General features: G+C 52.9%; 8 protein-coding genes across 8 annotated transcripts; 5 read left to right on the plus strand and 3 right to left on the minus strand.

Annotated features, from left to right (window-relative positions):
- Positions 1–275: 275 nt before the first annotated feature.
- Z519_05252 (uncharacterized protein) lies at positions 276–1,790 on the minus strand (the record flags this gene model as incomplete). Its single annotated transcript, XM_016762993.1, has 1 exon — positions 276–1,790. One exon carries the CDS (start codon positions 1,788–1,790, stop codon positions 276–278), a length of 1,515 nt encoding a protein of 504 aa, XP_016620606.1.
- A 566-nt stretch (positions 1,791–2,356) lies between these two features.
- Positions 2,357–3,523, plus strand: Z519_05253 (3-isopropylmalate dehydrogenase; the record flags this gene model as incomplete). Its single annotated transcript, XM_016762994.1, has 1 exon — positions 2,357–3,523. The coding sequence occupies one exon, from the start codon at positions 2,357–2,359 to the stop codon at positions 3,521–3,523; it is 1,167 nt and encodes a 388-aa protein (XP_016620607.1).
- A 348-nt stretch (positions 3,524–3,871) lies between these two features.
- Z519_05254 (3-isopropylmalate dehydratase, large subunit) lies at positions 3,872–6,154 on the plus strand (the record flags this gene model as incomplete). The annotated part of the gene is made up of 1 exon (XM_016762995.1): positions 3,872–6,154. One exon carries the CDS (start codon positions 3,872–3,874, stop codon positions 6,152–6,154), a length of 2,283 nt encoding a protein of 760 aa, XP_016620608.1.
- A 522-nt stretch (positions 6,155–6,676) lies between these two features.
- Positions 6,677–7,588, plus strand: Z519_05255 (uncharacterized protein; the record flags this gene model as incomplete). Its single annotated transcript, XM_016762996.1, has 1 exon — positions 6,677–7,588. One exon carries the CDS (start codon positions 6,677–6,679, stop codon positions 7,586–7,588), a length of 912 nt encoding a protein of 303 aa, XP_016620609.1.
- Positions 7,589–8,638: 1,050 nt separating this feature from the next.
- Positions 8,639–10,495, plus strand: Z519_05256 (uncharacterized protein; the record flags this gene model as incomplete). The annotated part of the gene is made up of 1 exon (XM_016762997.1): positions 8,639–10,495. The coding sequence occupies one exon, from the start codon at positions 8,639–8,641 to the stop codon at positions 10,493–10,495; it is 1,857 nt and encodes a 618-aa protein (XP_016620610.1).
- A 682-nt stretch (positions 10,496–11,177) lies between these two features.
- On the minus strand, positions 11,178–14,869 carry Z519_05257 (uncharacterized protein; the record flags this gene model as incomplete). The annotated part of the gene is made up of 3 exons (XM_016762998.1): positions 11,178–13,328; positions 13,381–13,634; positions 13,690–14,869. 3 exons carry the CDS (start codon positions 14,867–14,869, stop codon positions 11,178–11,180), a joined length of 3,585 nt encoding a protein of 1,194 aa, XP_016620611.1.
- Positions 14,870–16,123: 1,254 nt separating this feature from the next.
- Positions 16,124–16,869, plus strand: Z519_05258 (GTP-binding protein rho2; the record flags this gene model as incomplete). Its single annotated transcript, XM_016762999.1, has 2 exons — positions 16,124–16,161; positions 16,272–16,869. 2 exons carry the CDS (start codon positions 16,124–16,126, stop codon positions 16,867–16,869), a joined length of 636 nt encoding a protein of 211 aa, XP_016620612.1.
- Positions 16,870–17,679: 810 nt separating this feature from the next.
- Z519_05259 (uncharacterized protein) lies at positions 17,680–18,529 on the minus strand (the record flags this gene model as incomplete). The annotated part of the gene is made up of 2 exons (XM_016763000.1): positions 17,680–18,137; positions 18,325–18,529. The coding sequence occupies 2 exons, from the start codon at positions 18,527–18,529 to the stop codon at positions 17,680–17,682; spliced, it is 663 nt and encodes a 220-aa protein (XP_016620613.1).
- Positions 18,530–18,918: the final 389 nt, after the last annotated feature.

The following is an 18,918-nucleotide window of genomic DNA, read 5'->3' on the forward strand; positions in this document are numbered from 1 at the left end:
TTGGGAAGTGACCGTGGACTTGTCCTACGCGCTGCAAGCTTGAAGTCCTGCTTGCGTTGATCCTTCACCGAGCGAGCCGTTTTCTGAGCGAGTGAATGAAAGAGGAGATTGTTTTGAAACGAGGAATTCGATTAGCAAGCAAAGCTCATGAGCATTCTGTAGCCTCCACTTTCCACGAGTCGTGCTAGTTGAGTCACGCAGACAACTGTTCTTCCCTCCTTAGTAAGTGATACGTATGTACCAGATTGCCAGTCCAGGTCGCGGCGGTTTGTTTTCTACAAGATATACCTGAAATTCTCGCTCGAGTCGGTTTCCGCGCCGATCTCGTCCTCGGTGTGAACGATTTCGCGGACTGGTCCGTACTTCTCGTCGAGCTTCTTGTTCAGGTGCGTCAACCAAGCAATCTGCGTCAATGCCATCGTCGCCGCGAAAGTGCAGAATCCAAAACTGATCCAGAATCCCTTCTTGTAGTGAGGCGCCTCGCTGGCCGGGAAGATGTGGGTCCCCACGAGCGGACCGCACTGGCCCACAAAGTTCATGAGGATGAAGCCGGCGCCGCGCTTGCTGTCGCTGCCGTTATTGTTCGCGACCCAGGAGAGGACGAGACCGATACACGGGTACAATCCGCCTGCGACGAGGTAGAGAGCAAAGTATTTGACACCGACCACTTCGACCAGACATAAGATCAGATACCCCACGGCGGCGGTTCCGCTGCACATGGCGAGGAAGATGCCTCGACGTTGGAAATGGTCAGAGAGATGACCGACTGCAAGCACAACGAGACAGGCAAACAGGTAGGGAGGTGCCGAGAGACCTTGGGCGTGGAGAGCGGTGAAGCCCATGCCTTGGAGGATGGTTGGTGTGTAGATTGGCAGAGAGGCGTAGCTGACATTGCAGGAGAAGTACATGAGTGTCGGCAACCAGTTCTTGAGGTCGAGCAATGATGCAAAGAAGTTCTTGATATCGATCTTCCTGTCACGCTCGACATTTCCGACCATTCGAACCATGCGAGCGCGGGCAATCTTCTTTTCCTTCTCAGTAAGGAACTGGCAGTCTTGAGGATTGCTCGGGAGCCAGTAGTAGCCGAAGAGGCCCACGGCGACAGCAGGTAGACCTTCCACGAGGAACAAGGCACGCCACCCTGCGATGGCATGATGGTGTTTTGTGACAAAGTAGGCGAATGCTCCGGCAAAAGAGGCACCCAGAGGAGCAATGGACACGTACCAGCCAAGTCGTCGACCCATTTCTTTGCGGTAATAGAAGAAGGAGAAGAAGTAGGCCAGTCCAGGGCTGTAGGAGGACTCGAAGATGCCCAACAGGAGTCGCAAGACCAGCATGCCCGCAAAGTTTTGAGCAGCACCGCAGCATCCAGCAATGGTACCCCAGATAATGATGACGGTGGGGACATAGTATCGGGCTGGAAAGATCTTGTAGAAAACAGTCTGCCAGTCAAAGAGAATGTATCCCAAGTACAACGTGGTCAAAAGCCATTGGTACTGGTCATCAGTGAGACCCAGATCCTTGGACATTCCGGCCGTGTTGGCGTTTCCTATGTTGCCCCGATCCATATATGCCAGCAGATAAGCACCGGAGACATAGCCTAGGACGATGATGTCGATTTTTGTGAGCATGCGTTTCTCTTCCGCTTTGGTATAGTTGAAGGCGAGGGCCTCAAGCCTGCCGACGACCTCAATCTTCTGCTCATTCTCGGCGGTGGAAGTGATGTCCTGGCCTTCGACATGGGTGATGTCGGTCTTGCCTTGGACAACAGGGTCTTTTTCGGCAGCCATGGTGGAATCGCTTGCTTGATGAGAGGGTGTAATAGGACCAGAGAGAAAGAGAGGAGTGTGAGACTGGCCAAAGACGTGGCGACTCGGTCAACCGCTTTATGTAGGCTCGAGGGAGGCTCTAGAAGCACCATCCCTCATCCAAGCCCCTGGGATATCGGCAGTGGTATCACGGCCAGCCATGGCCTGATCCGTGGGGAAATCTATTCCAGTGTCATGAGAATCCCAACCCCCACTGTACTATGTAGATCCATGGCGTTCAAATCTGGGGAAAGCTTCTTCGGCCACTCTCCGGTTGGGTGAAGTCCCTGCATGAGTCTTCATCCCCAAGTGCCGCAGACTTCGGCGTTATAGGATAGACCAGCTTTGGACATGTTCCGGTCGGGGAATGGCCGGGTGGGCGAACTCAATTCGTACGTGGGGGATTGTCGAGCGATATCGTCGCTGCACGTCGGTGTCAGTCGCCGTAAATAGTCCTTTTTAAAGAACGATACGCCGGTCCGAAAACTGGCAAGACTGAAACACTTTGACAACTTACATCGTTCTGTTCATTCAACCTTGACCGAATAATGCCTTCTTTTAAGATTCTCGTACTTCCTGGGGACCATATCGGTGCGGAGGTCATCCGCGAGGCAGTCAAAGTGCTTCGTGCAGTTGAGGCTCATCCCTCTGTGGCTAAGCAGGGCATCAAATTTGACCTCGATTTTGATTTGCTGGGTGGCCAATCTATCGATGTTCACGGCATCCCTTTGACACCCCAAGTCATCGAAAAGGCAAAGAACTCCGTTGCTGTGCTGTTCGGCGCGGTCGGTGGCCCTAAATGGGGCATGACTGGAGCGCTGCGACCAGAGACTTCGGTGCTAGACTTGAGAAAGGCACTGAACTGCTGGGCTAATATCCGACCATGCAAAATCCCTTCTCCGGGAGTTGCCAAATGCTCGCCATTGAAAGAGTCCCTTGTATCGGGAACCGACTTCATTGTTCTTCGAGAAAATCTTGGCGGCGTATACTTCGGCGAAAAGAAAGAAGAACTCGACTATGCTCATGATGTCTGGGGCTACCATCGATGGGAGATTGAGCGAATCTCGCGAATGGCTGCTTATCTGTCACGCAAACATGGAGGCCCCAAAGGTCCCAGCAAGATCACTTCTGTCGACAAGGCCAACGTTTTGGCCGTTTGCCGACTGTGGCGGGAAGCTGTGACCACGATCCACGATCGAGAATTCCCGGACATTCCTCTCCACCACCAATTGTCCGATTCTCTGGCCCTGATCATGGTGAAGAACCCCAGATCGCTGAACGGCATTGTGATGTGCGACAACATCTTTGGGGACTTGTTCTCCGATGAAGCAGCGGCTGTTGCGGGATCACTTGGCTTCAGTCCTTCCGCTTGTTTGTCTGGCATTCCGGGCGAGCCACTTTCTACAGGCATGTACGAGCCGAGTCACGGTTCTGCACCAGACTTACCACCCAACAAAGCCAATCCAATTGCAACAATTCAAAGTGCCGCCATGATGTTGCGGTATAGTTGTGACTTGGACTTCTTGGCCAATGCCATTGACGAGGCTGTCAGCATTGCACTTGATGACAAGGCCTCCGGCGGTCTTGAGGTTAGAACGGGCGATATCGGAGGTACCGCCTCGACGACGGAGATGGGGGATGCTGTGGTGACTGCTCTCATGCAGGTTCTGGATAAGGCGGAAACAAATGCAATGTCTGAAAGCGCTAGGCTGTGAGGACATCTCAATAGATCAGAAGATAGCGGACCAAAAGTCGAATCCAATACATCTCGACCCCCACGGATTTTGAAAGAATACACATTTTCTCTCTCGGAGCCACGTGGAGACTTGGGGGTAATGGATGTGTGGTTAGTTGCAAGTCGATCGGAGCTGATCTTTCAGGTTGCCTTGAGGCCGTTGAGACGGCGGTATGGCACTTTCGAATGAGCTTCCCCCACGGAGCCCGGCCATTCCCCGGACACGTGAACAAATGATACATACTGGCGATGCCTCTTGCTGGCAGATTTGACACGAGCACTGCCTGTGTAGCACACGACCAACTTCGAGAAGCCACACCGAGTCGAAATGCCTCTCACACTGTACGACAAAATCTACCAAGAACATTTGGTAAATCCAGACGACAAAACAGCACCACTATTATATGTGGATTCACATCTGATTTTCGAGGTCCCAACCGCTCAAGCATTTGATGGCCTCAAAAAGAACAAGCGCCCCGTGCGAAGGACAGACTTGACGTTGGCCACAGTTGATCACAATGTTCCGACAGATGACCGGTCCCAATACCGGGATGCGGCGTCTTTCGTCAAGGAGCCACAAGCCAGAACCCAGATCACATTGCTTGAGAAGAACGTCAAAGAGAACAATATCAAGTATTTAGGTATGCCCGATCGCCGGCAAGGTATTGTCCATGTCGTGGGCCCGGAGCAAGGGCTAACGCTGCCCGGATCTACAATGTTCTGTGGCGATTCCCATACGCCTACCCACGGAGCAGTGGGCGCTCTGGCTGTAAGTGGAGGAACTTCAGATATTGAACACGTCCTAGCCACCCAGACTGTGCTTCAGAAGAAGTACAAGAACTTCCGCGTTCGTGTCGAAGGCGAACTTGGTCTGGGCGTTTACTCCAAAGACATCATCTTGTATTTGCTGGGCAAGATTGGCACAGCGGGAGCGACTGGATGCGTCATTGAATTTTGCGGTTCGACCATTCGAAATCTGTCCATGGAGGCAAGAATGGTGCTGTGCAATATGAGCATTGAAGGAGGAGCTCGAAGTGGACTCGTGGCTCCCGACGAGGTCACATTCGAATATCTAAAAGGGCGACCGCTTGTTCCTTCGGGGGCAGACTGGGATAAGGCTCTTGCATACTGGAAAACATTGTATAGCGACGAGGACGCACAATGGGACTATACTGTCGACATAAATGCTGCAGACATAGTTCCGTCAATCACCTGGGGTACCTCGCCAGATGATGTCATCCCAGTTAATGGCAAGATCCCGGATCCAGCAGAGTATGACGAGAAAGAACCGTTCAAAGCCGCCGCAATCCGCCGCTCACTCAAATATATGGACTTGAAACCGAATATGCTGGCGACAGACATCAAGATCGACCGTGTGTTTATCGGATCTTGCACAAACTCGAGAATTGAAGACCTTAGAGCTGCCGCAAGAGTAGCTAGGGGTAGAAAAGTCGCGGATTCGGTTTATGCAATGGTCGTTCCAGGTTCGGGGCTGGTAAAGCAGCAAGCAGAAAATGAAGGCCTGGATGTTATTCTGAAAGCCGCCGGCTTTGACTGGCGGGAAGCTGGCTGTTCCATGTGTCTGGCCATGAATCCTGATGTCCTTGCACCGGGAGAGCGATGCGCCTCAACGACGAACAGGAATTTCGAAGGGAGGCAAGGACCTGGCGGCAGAACCCATCTCCTGTCCCCCGCCATGGCAGCGGCCGCCGCCATCAAAGGTCACTTTACTGACGTAAGGGAGTTCTTGACCTCGCAAAACGGATCGCTCGGGGTAACACAATTGACGCTCAACGGTGACAAGGTCAGGAGCTATGGTCCAATTGAGGTAACTCCCGCCGCCCACGTCTCTGCAATTGATGGCGGAGATGATGCAATTGCAAAACGACCATCGGAAGAAGCCAAGCACAGTGTGGAAGGTATCCCCAAGTTTGACGTGGTACGTTCTGTGCCCGCACCATTTGACATGCAAAATATCAACACCGACCTTGTGATCCCTGGGGAGTATCTCAAAACCACGAAAAGGACTGGCTTAGGGCCACATCTGTTTCAGGAACTGCGATATGACAGCACAACGCACGAAGAAGTTCCCGATTTTGTCCTGAACCAAGACCCTTACCGGAGATCTAAGATTCTGGTATGTACTGGGGAGAACTTTGGCTGCGGTTCCTCGAGGGAGCATGCTGTATGGGCGCTGGTCGACTTCGGCTTCCGATGCGTCATTGCTCCTTCTTTCGCTTCCATATTCTTCAACAATTCCGGAAAGAACGGGTTGCTAGCAATTCCCCTCGAAGACGTTGAGGCCCTGCAGAAAATCCATGCCGAAGGCCTCGCAAAACGTGAAGTCGAAGTGGATTTGCCCAAGCAGGAGATCAGAAATGCCGATGGCAAGCTGATTGCAACATTCAAGATGGATCCGTACACCAAGCACTGCTTGGTCAACGGTCTGGATGACATCAGTAACACGCTTTTGAGCGAAGAAAAGATCTATGACTTTGAAGTCAAGCAAAAGTCGAAGTTTCCATGGCTGTTTGGTCGCATTCGGAAACTCCAATCACCAAAGCGTCTTGGTCTTTATCTCCCTGGTGCACAAGACATCTTTGACTGGTAGGTTTTGGCATATGGTGGAGGCAAACCGGACGCCATCCGTCACACATATCCAGCTGATGTCGGCCAGCACGTAGATAGTTTAGCTAACTGCTTTCATTGAGCCAAGAAAGCCATAAACCCCAATTCCCAATAACATGCTTTTCACAGTCGTTTCCAAGGCCTCGAGCTCGGGTTCTCGGGCTCATTTTGCCCGCAATTGTTAGAATTATGGCGACGTGCTCTCGAAGCGTGGGCACGCCAGCATTCTCTCAAAGAACCAGGATAGAGCGGAGAGCGGAGACCGCACCCCACGCCTATCGCCCCCACGAGTGTGAAGGTTTCGACCCGGAGCCTTGGGCTGCCCCAAGGGTGGTGGCGTCGGACTTTCGCCGTTAGCAGTGGGGAACCATGGTGAGCCGTGTGGGTGAACTGAGAGAGAATAACTGTTGAGTGAATGGTGGGATATACTCTTTCAGGTCGATAATTAAGTCGAGAACAAAAGACGAAAGACCGGACAAGAACTTCCGTTGAGAGGAGTATCAACATGACGATCTCCTATCCGACAGTGTCGCCACTTCGTTGCGGCTATCTCTCTCCTCCAGCATCGAAATTCCTTGCGGATGCCAAAGAAGGGGAGAAATTGACCATGCCGTCAATGGCCTTCTTGATTCAGCATTCCGCATCAAAGTCAAAGATTGTCTTTGACCTGAGCATCCGGAAAGACCTGACCAAATACCACCCGGGCTTGCAAAAGCATCTTGAAACGAGACATCCATTAAGCAGCGAAGACGATGTGAAGTCAGCGTTGGCGCTGGGAAACGTCAACGCCTCACAGATCGACTATGTGATCATGAGCCACGTTCATTGGGACCATGTGGGTACCCCTTCTGATTTCACCTCTGCAACTTTTATTGCCGGCCACAATACGGGCAAGCTTCTCAGAAATGAAATGGGACCGGACCTGGCAAACCCATTTTTTGAGCCCGACCTATTGCCAGCGGATCGCACGATCGAGTTGCCGGCAACACCGAGCTCGAAGACCGGTGAGGTGTTTGACGAGGCTCACGGATGGTATTGGCAGCCCATATCCCCGATTCAAAATGCCATTGACATGTTCAACGATGGCACCGTTTACATCGTGGACAGCCCAGGTCATTTACCGGGTCATTTAAACGCCTTGGTCCGAGTTGCCGTTGACAAATGGGTGTATTTGGCTGCTGATGCTTGTCATCACATGCGGATTTTCAAGGGCGAGACGGATTTTGGCTCCTGGAAGGATGACAAAGGCCGAACAACCACAATCCATAAAGATCTTGAAGCAGCATACAGGACGCTCAACACCATGCGCATGCTTCAAAGAGATGGGCTAAACGGCATCCCGGTCGAGATTGTCCTCGCACATGATGGGGAGTGGCAGGAGAAAAATTCGGACCATTTCTTCCCAAATCATTTGTAACGGAGTGGCGTGGCTGGCTTGTTATAGAACTTCGATGTAGATACTGGAATATGTGGCATCGCTGGATGACATGTTAAACTTCATATGCCATGATCACGCGACTTGGAATCATCAGGCACTGATTCGATGAGGCGGTAGGGCCCCGGTAACAACTTACAACGTTGTCATTGACGCGGGCCTCCGCATGGCAATAACGTGTTCTGCGGTCGTTCGTTACCACGCATGATTGCCGAGATCGAGAGGATTTTTCCTCCCTGTTGATCTAATAGGCGAGGCCGAGATACAAGTGGGATCTGGTGTTGTTGCTTTAAAGCGACCCCTCTCTGTGTATACATGCGAGTCCGCGGCAGGTGAGAAGGAGCTCGCGAGCTTCGGTCTCGTTTCCCCGGATCTGCCCTAGTAAGAACTGTTTTTTCCGTGGGGTGGAATTCTGCTCATCCCATCTCGCTGGATATCATCTCTACACCTGCCAAATGCAGAACGCCCGGCAGGAATTTGCTAGGTCGCAGATTTGGGGTCCGTACCCTCGTACACGAGGGTTCAGCTAGTCCCCACAACATAGGAATGATAATGCAGTTTCCTTGGAGACGTTTGGAGATGGCTGTACCTGCGTTCTCCAGAAGGATCTCCTTGCATGGTTGTGGAGTGTCTGGCGATCCACCGCGGCACTTCTCCTTCGAATAACAGGTCTTGTGTCGACCAATGCCATCGTTCGCATAACGTCTCCAACGGTGCCCGAGCATGGCCGTTGCTGGACGCTCGATTGGAGCAACTCTATGGGTTTCTCTGAGACGAAGAGGATGTACCGAGTACGAGGTAGAAAACTGGTGGATATGTTAAAGTTTGGATCCCGTTGGAATCTAGGCATTCCATTTGTTCAGACTCATTGGGCTCCACCGCGTCCAATGTCTCGGCATCAATTCCGCTCCGCTGATGGGTCGCGAGCTTTTTCTCCCTCCTGCGCGTTGAACGCAACCTCACACTAATAACAAAGAATACAGACGTGCAAAGGCTTCGGCCCGGACTCGCAGGCAATAAATATATAGCAAGATGCCCTCAGTGCAGGGCACGTTGATGCCATTTCTCTACCCTTGCCTTTTCCGGTCCTCTGCGAATTGCCTGCACGCTCAAGCTCGTCGGATTCGTCTTCACACCCGTCCCCGGTTCCGACATATACACCAAACTGGTCGACTCAGTAAACCGTCCGTTGCGGAAAACGATGCGTCTCTCCACGCCTCTACCTTCGAGGCTCCTAAACCACTGACCCCTGCTGCATCGACCCACCTGAACCCTTCCCCGGACGATTACTCCCGCTCGATCTTCGTCGACAAATGCCAAATAACCATCCACGCGGGCTCCGGTGGGAGTGGATGCGTGTCATTCCTACGCGACGCTCACATAGCCGATGGGCCGCCCAACGGCGGCGACGGCGGGTCGGGAGGAAGTGTGTTCATCCAGGCCGTCTCTGGACAAACATCCCTTCATAAACTTGCCAGACGAGGTATCATAAAAGCCGGTCGTGGCATAGGGGGGCAAGGTAAATCCCAAGGTGGACGCAGGGGGGAGGACATCTGCATCCAGGTCCCCGTGGGAACGGTAGTGCGAGAAATATGGCGCAGCGATCCCAGCGCGGAAGAGGAAATTCGCATCAAAGAACTCCGCGCCATGAGTGATGAAACAGACCTCTTCAAGATCCCGGATAACGGTCTAAGAAATAGATTCATTATCTACGCTGGCGCTACAACTGCAGACGACCGTCAACAAATCTCTTCGCATTTGCCCTCTCTCACTTCTCACATGCTGAAACCCAGAAAATCCCATCTCGCCATCCTGCAGCCTCGGGCACCTATCCATTTAGACCTGGATAAGCCCATGGACAAACCCATCCTCCTCGCCGCAGGGGCGGTGGGCGGACTAGGAAACCCACACTTTGCGACGAAATCCGACCCGAAGCCCAAGTTCGCGACGAAGGGTGAATTAGGCGTGCGGATTAGACTCGAGTTGGAGCTCAAGTTGCTGGCGGATGTGGGACTGGTTGGGTTACCTAACGCTGGCAAAAGTACATTCACACGCGCGATATCCAATTCAAGGACGAGGATAGGCGACTGGGCGTTCACCACTCTCGCACCTACCATCGGAACGGTGATCCTGGATAACAACAAAGGGCGTCCATTAGTGCGTTCCGGCGTCCCATCCGGAGACCCGGATAACTCGTCTTCATCTGGAAGCATCATCCCCCGTCAATCCTTTACCGTAGCGGACATTCCTGGACTCATCGAAGACGCGCATTTAGACAAGGGTCTCGGACTCTCTTTCCTCCGACACATTGAGCGGGCAAGGATCTTGGCATTCGTGGTGGATTTGTCTGCTGGAGATGCCGTCACGCAGCTGAAGGCCTTGTGGAAAGAAGTCGGGGAGTACGAGAACCTCAGGGATCGAGAAGTGAGTGAACAGACGGAGCAGAGGCTGATCAATTGGTCGCCCTTCGAAGCCCAATCTGCGCCAGCCACCGGGGACGGACTTTTCAACGGCGAAGGAGAGCAAATGTCAATATTTCCTTCAGGCCCCGCCTCCTCCCGTCCATCATCATCGACACTCGAACCATTGGCTTATCCGCCCATCAGCGCGAAACCCTGGTTCGTCATCGCCACAAAAGCAGACATCTCTCATCCGGTCGCCCCGACGACACTAGAAGCCAATGCCTCGTCAACGCAAGCAAACTTTCTTTCTCTAGCAGCATATATGAAGCAAGTGGAGCACGGACAGGTCGAACATCCTAGCGGGAAACAAAACGGATGGCGGAATCGCGTGGCTGCAATACCCGTTAGCGCTATAAGGGGAGAGGGGATCGATAAGGTGATGAGATATACGGCAGGTGTCTTGGACAGCCTTGTCATTGGGCGGTAGGTTGTGAGCTACCAGACGAGGGATGGACGGAGTGAGATAAAAAGTGGAGGCCCATGAAAGCAGGGTATGTGCTTGAGACTGGAAAAGGGTCGCAAACATAGAAAAGGAGAGAAGGGAGGAGACTCAAAGAAGCTCCGAGGGTTCAACGTACTAGGGTGATAGCGATCTAGTCGCAAAGCATGAGACGCGAAGACAGGGGAGGAAGTTTATACGATCGGGTTTTGCGATATATGGCTCAGGCAGTGCCCCGATTACAAGCACGGGTTCGAAAGAATCAATCGGACGGAGTTCGTACCTATACTTGACCCCTTGAAAATATCAAGGCGGAGAGCATCTCCTTGCTAAAGTTTGGAGATGCAGTGGTATTCAGCTATTCAGCCCTCTAGGCATTAAAGCTGCTCTCTGTGAATATTCTCACGTAGTGTTGACAATCCCACCATTCAGTGATGACGCCATTAAGGTGAGATCTTAGGACAGATACCGTCCCTGCCTCTGTGTGAAGCACCAGCGGACGCACACCATTCCCTCATACGAAACCCGAATGAACAATGAAACCCACGGAAGCGCCGCCAGCTCAATGAGTTGCCGACATACTCCTTCGATATTGGGGAGCATTAAGTTGCAGTAAGCTCTCTCTGCGCAACAGCTCTCTGCCAAATCTGGTTCTTGGGGGAGTCAACCACTAGAAACTCCTACCTGGAGGTCCGAAGCTGTTTGGTTGGCCGACGATGCCGCTCAATGGACTGGTGTGATGGATATGCTGACTATGACCCAGTAAAGGGCTGCCTATCTCACCAACGCTGCCTCTGGGCTGTTGACTCGGAGCATCCTCGACGAATTTGATCACTTGACCTCTGGCTTTGTCAATGATCACCTCAAAGGATCCACCGCCATTTTGTGAATTACCCTCGGTGTCGCAAATCCCGAGCATTTCGTCCATGGAAACTGGAGGTTCACCTGGTCCTTTGAGACTCTCCAGCTGTCTGAGAACATTCTGCACCGGATGATACCCATCGGCACTCGCAACCGGGATTTGCGACAACTGACGGCAAGCTTGGACAAGCATAAGTCTAACTGCAATCGGACGCGGGAGATGGGACCTTGAAATAGCTTGAGGTCCAGAACCGATGGATCCAAAGGGGGGTTGAGCCCAGCCAGGACTGGGACGTTGCGAACCGGGGGGGCCCCAGCTAGGAGTAGGAGCCATGCCAGGATTGAAGCCACCCCAACCAGCGTTCCCCATAGCGAAAGGCTCCTGCTTGTGCTCAGGGAAGCTGCTCGCGAATGGTATCCTCGTAGATCCAGGCGGGCCGACAGGTGGGAGACTCATGCGTGAATCCGAATTTTCCAGGAACGGCGCATCCGAATCGTCCAACAACGCCTTGCTACCAAGCTGTGTAGTCAAGTAATCAACGTCGACGTCCGGAGTATTTTGTGGTTTCTGTTTGTCCGGGGTTGTGCTGGATGGTCGAGCAATGGGCCCTAGTCCAGGTCTTCCTATTGGAGCATGCTCACTGGACGGTTGCCTGGAATGCACTTGAGGTTTGGGCGCTGGCTGTTGATTGACAATAGAAGGCACTTGACCTGGAGCTTGTGGGACAAAGGACATTTGTTGACCCGGTTGGAAAGGTCTTGGAAACCCTGGGGGATACTGCATGCCATTCTGGGCGAATCGCTGCTGGTTACCCATAGGAGGGCCCTGGTACATGTGTATCGGAGGCATCATAGTTGGCATCATTCCTGGCGCACCCATCGGTGGACCACTTACTCCCAGACCAGGCAATCCATTCATATGGAACGGGTATTGCCCTCTGCCGTGGTTGTTTAGAGGCGACCTTGGAGCGGAAGGTTGTGGGTGATGGAGTGGCGGAGGTTGCCCTTGTGCTTTCGCCGCTTGGCCTAAACCTGGTGTCTGAGGCATGGCAACAGTTGCTGGAGAAGCAGAACTTCGGGATGCCTCGGTGCTAGCTTTTTGTGATCTCGGAGACGAGCCATGAGAATGCTGCCCGGGTTGCGAAGGTTGTCGATTCCGTACAGGTGTCGGGACCTTGGGAGGAATGATCGGAGTTGCAACAGAAACGTGTGGAGACTGTATGCTCGGACCGCGCGAAGGAGGCTGTAGCCCTGGGGGGAGAGCCACAGGCTGTTGTTTCGTCGGGTGTTGATGGACTGCACGCTCCTTGGTCTCCTTTTCCACCCTCAGAGCCGCCTCTTTTTCCTTTCGTGCCTGCTCCTCCTTGGCTTTTCTCTCGCGGTCTTCCTTCGCTTTTCGCTCCCTAGCCTCCTTCTCCTTGGCTTCTCGCTCCTCGCGTTCTTTCTTTTTCGTCTCCTCACGTCTCTGCCTTTCTCGCTCCTTCGCTTCGCGTGCCTTGCGTTCTTGTTCGGCTTGTCGTTCTCGCGCTTCCAGCTGTTTCCGGTGCTTCTCGGCTTCCTTGCGTAGTCTTTCTTCCTCGGCAGCCTTCTTCTCAGCTTCGCGCTTCCTTCGCTGCTCTTCGCGACGATGCCGCTGTTCCTCTAACCGCTTTTCTTCCAATTCTCGCGCGGCCGCTTCCTGGGCCGCTTTCTCGGCCTCCTTCTTGGCCTTCTCCTCGTCCTTCGCTTGTTTCTGCAGTCGCTTTTTCTCCTTCCGTTTGGCTGCTTCTCGGGCTTTCTTTGCTTCTCGCTGTGAGTCGAGTCGGCTCTCTTCATCTAATTCCTCGAGCAATTTTCTCTGTCGTTCCGCGGCAACTTTCTCTCGGTATGCTGTCAAGACACGTTGTTCAAACATTCGAGCGGCAAAAATTTGGAACATTCGTCGACCTTCTTCCATGCGTTGTTCTTCGGTCATGGAATCCTAAGGCAACTGTCAGAAGTTTTGCGGAGCACGGAGATTAGCCACCACTGACCATGTCATCGCCCTCGAAATCGTCCTCTTCTTGGGAGTCGTAGTCCTCGTCATCTTCCTCATCGTCATAATCATCATCGTCGTCTATGGGAGGATGATTGTGACCTTGATGGACATCTCGATGAGCTAATGACGAGGAATGGTAGCGAATATCTTCCTCACGTTGCATGCGTCTCTCCGCCAGTTGCTCCATCATGTCTATGAAATGTTTTCCATCGTTCTTCAGCAAGTCGTCCGCAACGGTCAGGATGCCATCTGTATACAACCTGTTAGCTCATCAAACCACTTCAGAAGAACATTTTGTCCAGACCCTTCACAGTAAGACTATTGCCGAATTGGAAAAAATCGGGTGGCCCAGGTGGCAGCCCATGATCGTCAAGCTCTCCTTCATCGTCACTATAACCTTCGTCGTCCTCATCATCGTACTCGTCGTCGTCCTCGAGATCTTCTTCGTCGTCTTCGATCTCGTTAACTCGACTGCGCGAAGGGTACGAACCAGCCATGGGATGTGTCGCTCGTTTGAATGGAGGCCGGGGCGGGGCCATCATCTGAGGGACGTTGGAGAGATCCGTGTTGTGGTTGGCAAACTGCTCAAGTTCCTCGTAGTAAGCGTCGTAAAGCACCTCCAACTCTTCTTCGATGGCGGTACGTTTTCGTCCACACACGGAGCAGCTGCAGGAATGCTTCTGCTGTTCCTTCATTTTGCGCAAGACAGCCTCCTTCTCGACCTTGACCAATGATCTTCGCTCATCTTCGCCCAACTCCAGCCAAAACTGCTTGATATTCTCCCGCTCGGCCTGGGTTGAAGTGTTCCAGATATGGTCGCTCGAAAGTTTCTGGGAGGCTCGCATCGCAGCATTCGATAAAGGCGGGATGTTGGTGCGGGACAGCATTGTTGAAGTTCTCGACAAGGCGTCGGTGGTAGGTTTGGATTTCTTCCGTTTGGTGGTATTCAGCCAGGAACTGTCGTGCATTGCATCTGTACCTTCTCCATAGTTGGGATCTTCGTCGCCGCTATAAAAAGCTTCTTCAGGGCTTCCAATATCGGGGTAGGCAGGGTCTGCGGGATCGGGATAGTCAGGCTCTTCGGTGAAATAACCCTTTACCGGTCCCCGGCCTTGTTTAACTGGCGGGAGCTGTCCGTTTGGTTTGGGTTGTGTTGCAGAAACATGGCCATTTGGCATCGGCATGTCCGCCTTCTCCGCCGCCCGTTTTGCAGCCTCTTTTTCCCGTCTCTTTTGCTTCTTGCGATTGACCGCCGGGGTATGAGCAGGCTCTCCGGCCGATTCAGTGGTATCACCCGTCTTCAGATCTGCGTCTGGCTTTGCATGCGAAGGCTGACTGTTTAGCGAGGGTGTGGAGGACATGGCCGGCCCCGAGTTTTGCAGGGGTTGAGGTTGTGCAGGCGCATCTTTTGCAGAAGTGTTGGAGGGCAACGGCTGTGGTTTGGCAGCATTAACCTGAGTGTTGGCTTTCTTTTTGGAAGGCATAGCGCCAGACCGTCACTAAAGAACCGTTAAGTTCGATATCGATCTTGGTCTCGCTAGGTTCACATCAAAGGCACGGCGGTTTCGGTTGCTGGTGGGGTATCACGAATTGGTAGGTGACGAGCACAGGAGACGCAGTATGGCAAACAAACAAAGAGGGCGAGAGAAGGGAGAATCCAACGAGCCGAAGGTGTTGAAAGGGAGAAAGCGAGGGTATGGTAGGAGGATGGTGGCTCTCGTTTGGTTGAACTGTAGGAAGTTGAGTTGTTCGACGTTCAAAGTCCCAAATCCAGTCCCAGTCTGGGCCAACTTCGGTTTCGTGGGGCGGCGACGTCCAGTTGAGGCTGTGACTGCGTTTGAAGGGCCAGTGCCTCCCTGGTGTGCCTCCCTGGTGCCCCCAAGGAAGTTGCGGTAGAGCAAAGGGGCCTTGAGGGCACCTGGGCACCTTCACTGCCCACCAGAGGAGAGTTCAATAATTGCCCCGTCACCACCACCAGCATCATGGTGCTCCAATTATATGCCTTCTCCTTGCATTTATTACACCTACCCAGGTATTCACACGCACACAGCACAGCGACATTGAGAGGGCACATATTCACCCCAATCTCAGGCCTTGGATAACTCACATCTACCATTGCATCATCATCATCATCTACTTACCGATCTGACCGGAAGAACTGCTCCTTATCGCGAGATCCAGACCCCTGGTCCCCAAGAGATCTATTTGTGGCTGCGCCTCAACCACCCTCTCCTCTCCCAGGCGCCGTGCCGCTTGAGGTGGATTTGTTCTCCGTTGGACCCCACGAACTCCCAGTGGACTAGTCTCAGTTATTCAGAAACAAGATAGCCTGCTCTTTCTCCCTCAGCTACAATACAAAAGATCGTTGCAGTCGACTGAAACTGCGGCTGGCGGTGCCGGTCGCTGGTGGAGGTGAACGTACCCCGTTTGTGGATTGGTCTTGACTGGCTTCGCTGGCTTTGCTGTATGCGACCTCAGTTGCGTCCAGTTACACCAGGCCGCTCCTCCACTCCCCTTTGACTTCATTTCAGCTCGTCCTCAAACTTATCCACCGCACAACAACGACTTAAGATCCTTTGAGCTCTCCTTCTGCTTCCTCATTCCTCCACTCTGCAAGAGCTGCTCGCCATCTTCCTCGAAAGCCGCCGCGGTTCTTGAAGCTCTCCCCCGGACCACCGACTCCGTAGTGGTGTGATCTGCCTGCCCGTGGGACAGAGTCCGCAACAGCTTCTACCGCCATGGCACAAAATCAGGCACAACAGAATGTGATGAGAAGGTATGTTGACTCTCACCACTTCACCGCCCTCGTGGTGGAAACAGTTGCCCGTCGAACTCAGCAATTCCCCTGCAAGGCTGCCTAAGTCACACGTTCCGCAAGACCTCCAGGACAATCACTAATGTCGCCTTCCGCAGGAAGCTTGTTATAATAGGTGATGGTGCCTGCGGAAAGACGTCACTGCTATCAGTTTTTACACTCGGCTATTTCCCGACTCACTACGTCCCAACCGTTTTCGAAAACTACGTTACAGATTGTCGAGTCGATGGCAGGTCAGTACAACTGGCTTTGTGGGACACAGCAGGGCAAGAAGACTATGAAAGATTGAGGCCCCTCGCATATGCAAAGTCACATGTCATTCTCATTGGCTTCAGCGTCGACAGCCCTGACAGCTTGGAGAACGTGCGGCACAAGTGGATTGAGGAAGCTCGCGAGCGATGTCCAGAAGTGCCTGTCATCCTGGTCGGCCTGAAGAAGGATCTGAGAGAAGACCCGATGGCGATCGAAGAGATGCGGAAGAGGAGCCAAAAGTTTGTTACGCCTCGAGAAGGCGCCGAGATGGCCCAGGCTTGCGGTGCTCGCAAATACCTTGAATGTTCAAGCTTGACGGGCGAAGGTGTGGATGATGTCTTCGAGGCTGCCACAAGAGCTGCTCTTCTGACGTTCAATGGTAAGCAAGGCGGAGGCGGATGCTGTGTCATTCTGTGATTCACAATGGGCCATGTCGAACTTGGACGAACACGTGCTGGATTTGAAAGCACGACAGGTGGCCGTTTCCTTTGATTCAGCTCCAATTGGGGTATCTCTCACGCACAGATCCGATATCGATACACAAAATTGCGAAAAGGAGAGCATGTACCTTTTCATCTTGGGGAAATGAAGTCCGGATTGGCATCCTCTCTGGCGACGGATCGAATCGCACCGGGCTTGGGTTTGAGCCTGTGCGACACGAGGCGAACGAATTTTTCATATTCGATTTAGCGAATTGACATCAATGATGGACCTTCTACTAATCTCTCGTCTTTTCGACTCAGGTTTCGTGGTCGAAAAGGCCGGCTACTGGCGAGAAAGATAAAAGTTTCCAAAAAATCTTCCTCATTGTATATATACATGTTGATTCTTTCCGCTTGCTCTCTCTGGGAGAATAGGGCTGCTATTACGAAAGCCCAAGCTTGACCAGGATTTACCAGTCCAGATGCTGCCATTGTACCCCATGCAGCGTGTGTCCCATTTGATTTTACACCTCTATGCTGTGAGAGGCTCGCCCAGAAAGGCCACCTTTTCCATTCTCCCCCCGCTTTAATATCTTCGTTGTCGAGTAAAGCATGCCTTCTGCAGTCAATATCTCTTTACTGAATACCATCGCCAACCCTATTCGTCGCTGGCTGGCATCGTGATACAAGTTCGATTCGCCAGTTTCGCCCATATCACCTTTCATCCCATGCCGCTGCTTTTTAACCCTTTCCTCTTCACCTCTTTCGCAATGCCGGCCAGAGATCTCATCACACCAACGCGAGATCAATGTCTTTTCCACGCATAGTCCCATATTTTGGCTTTGCTCGCGCTTCCTTCGGCGGCAGCTGCGCCTTCTGGCCCTCCAACGCCCAGCCCGCCGGTGCTTCCCACCCACTCCACCAGACCTCTCGCGTACTCGATGGGGACACCTCCCTTCGCCCTGCCTCCTGATCCAGGAGCACCACCCACGCCTGAACCGCCGATGCCCCAGATGCCGGTCTTCATCTGGGCTTTCCTGAACAGGCGGCCCCCGTCGCCGACCCCGACGCGGAGTTCTTCATTCGCATCGCGCATGGCGTTGTATTGGCGCTCCAACTCGAGCTCGCGGGACTTCTTGAGATTGTGCCGGTACAGGTTCCATGCGCGGGTGATCGTCCAGTGCCGTAGGTATCTGTTGCGCGAGAAGCGGAGCGGCCGCGGCGTGAGGGTTGTGGGATGGTACAGGAAGTAGCGGATTAAGGCTGCAATATGTGTTAGGACCCGAGGAAAAGTGAGGGAAGGAGGAAAAACGGTCGCTTGAGCAGCATCGATTGCCACAATGTATTAGAAGCGGATGGTGTCACGCGAAAAGGAGAAAGTATGAGAAGAGGGATAAAGGGGAAAGATGTGGAAGATGGCGAAAAGGAACGCATTGAACAAGAGACTCACTTATTCGTCTATCAGGTCTGCCACCCCCTTTCTTTTTCGCATAGTGAACGGCACTCGTCGAGAATGACAAACTCGAGTTTGTGGTCCCTTTCGTCCCCGTATTGGTGCTCGAAGAAAGAGAAGTCGAAATCACTCTGCGGAGCGACGGTCGAGATGCGATCTGGAAGACGTGTGCCAGCGCGGCACGGATCGACGAAGTGTGCATCTTCCAACCTCAGCTACTGCACGACTTTGTCATGGGATGGGAAGAATGGGTTTCACAGGAATCACTTGATATGGAAAAACGAAGGTTGCCCAAATCTCAAGCTTGACCCTCAATTGAAACCTCAGGCTTTGGTTTTGGCGCAAACTTTCGTCACGCAAGGCTGAAGCTTGGCACGTTTGCAGTTCCCAGCCTCGCATGTTGCATGGTCACTCCGCATCTACTCGGTACATGATGGCTGCATGGCATCTTTTCCCCTTCGTTTCATTTCTAAAGAGCGAGACCCGAAGCAATAGAGTTACTAGGTCCGATAGGACCCCATTAGTCCTAGATGGCCCTTCCAGCAGGCAACCATGCTTGCTCTCTATTATTGAGCAAAACCTTACCTCCCC

Source organism: Cladophialophora bantiana, assembly GCF_000835475.1.
Source record: "Cladophialophora bantiana CBS 173.52 unplaced genomic scaffold supercont1.7, whole genome shotgun sequence".
Lineage (NCBI taxonomy): Eukaryota > Fungi > Ascomycota > Eurotiomycetes > Chaetothyriales > Herpotrichiellaceae > Cladophialophora > Cladophialophora bantiana.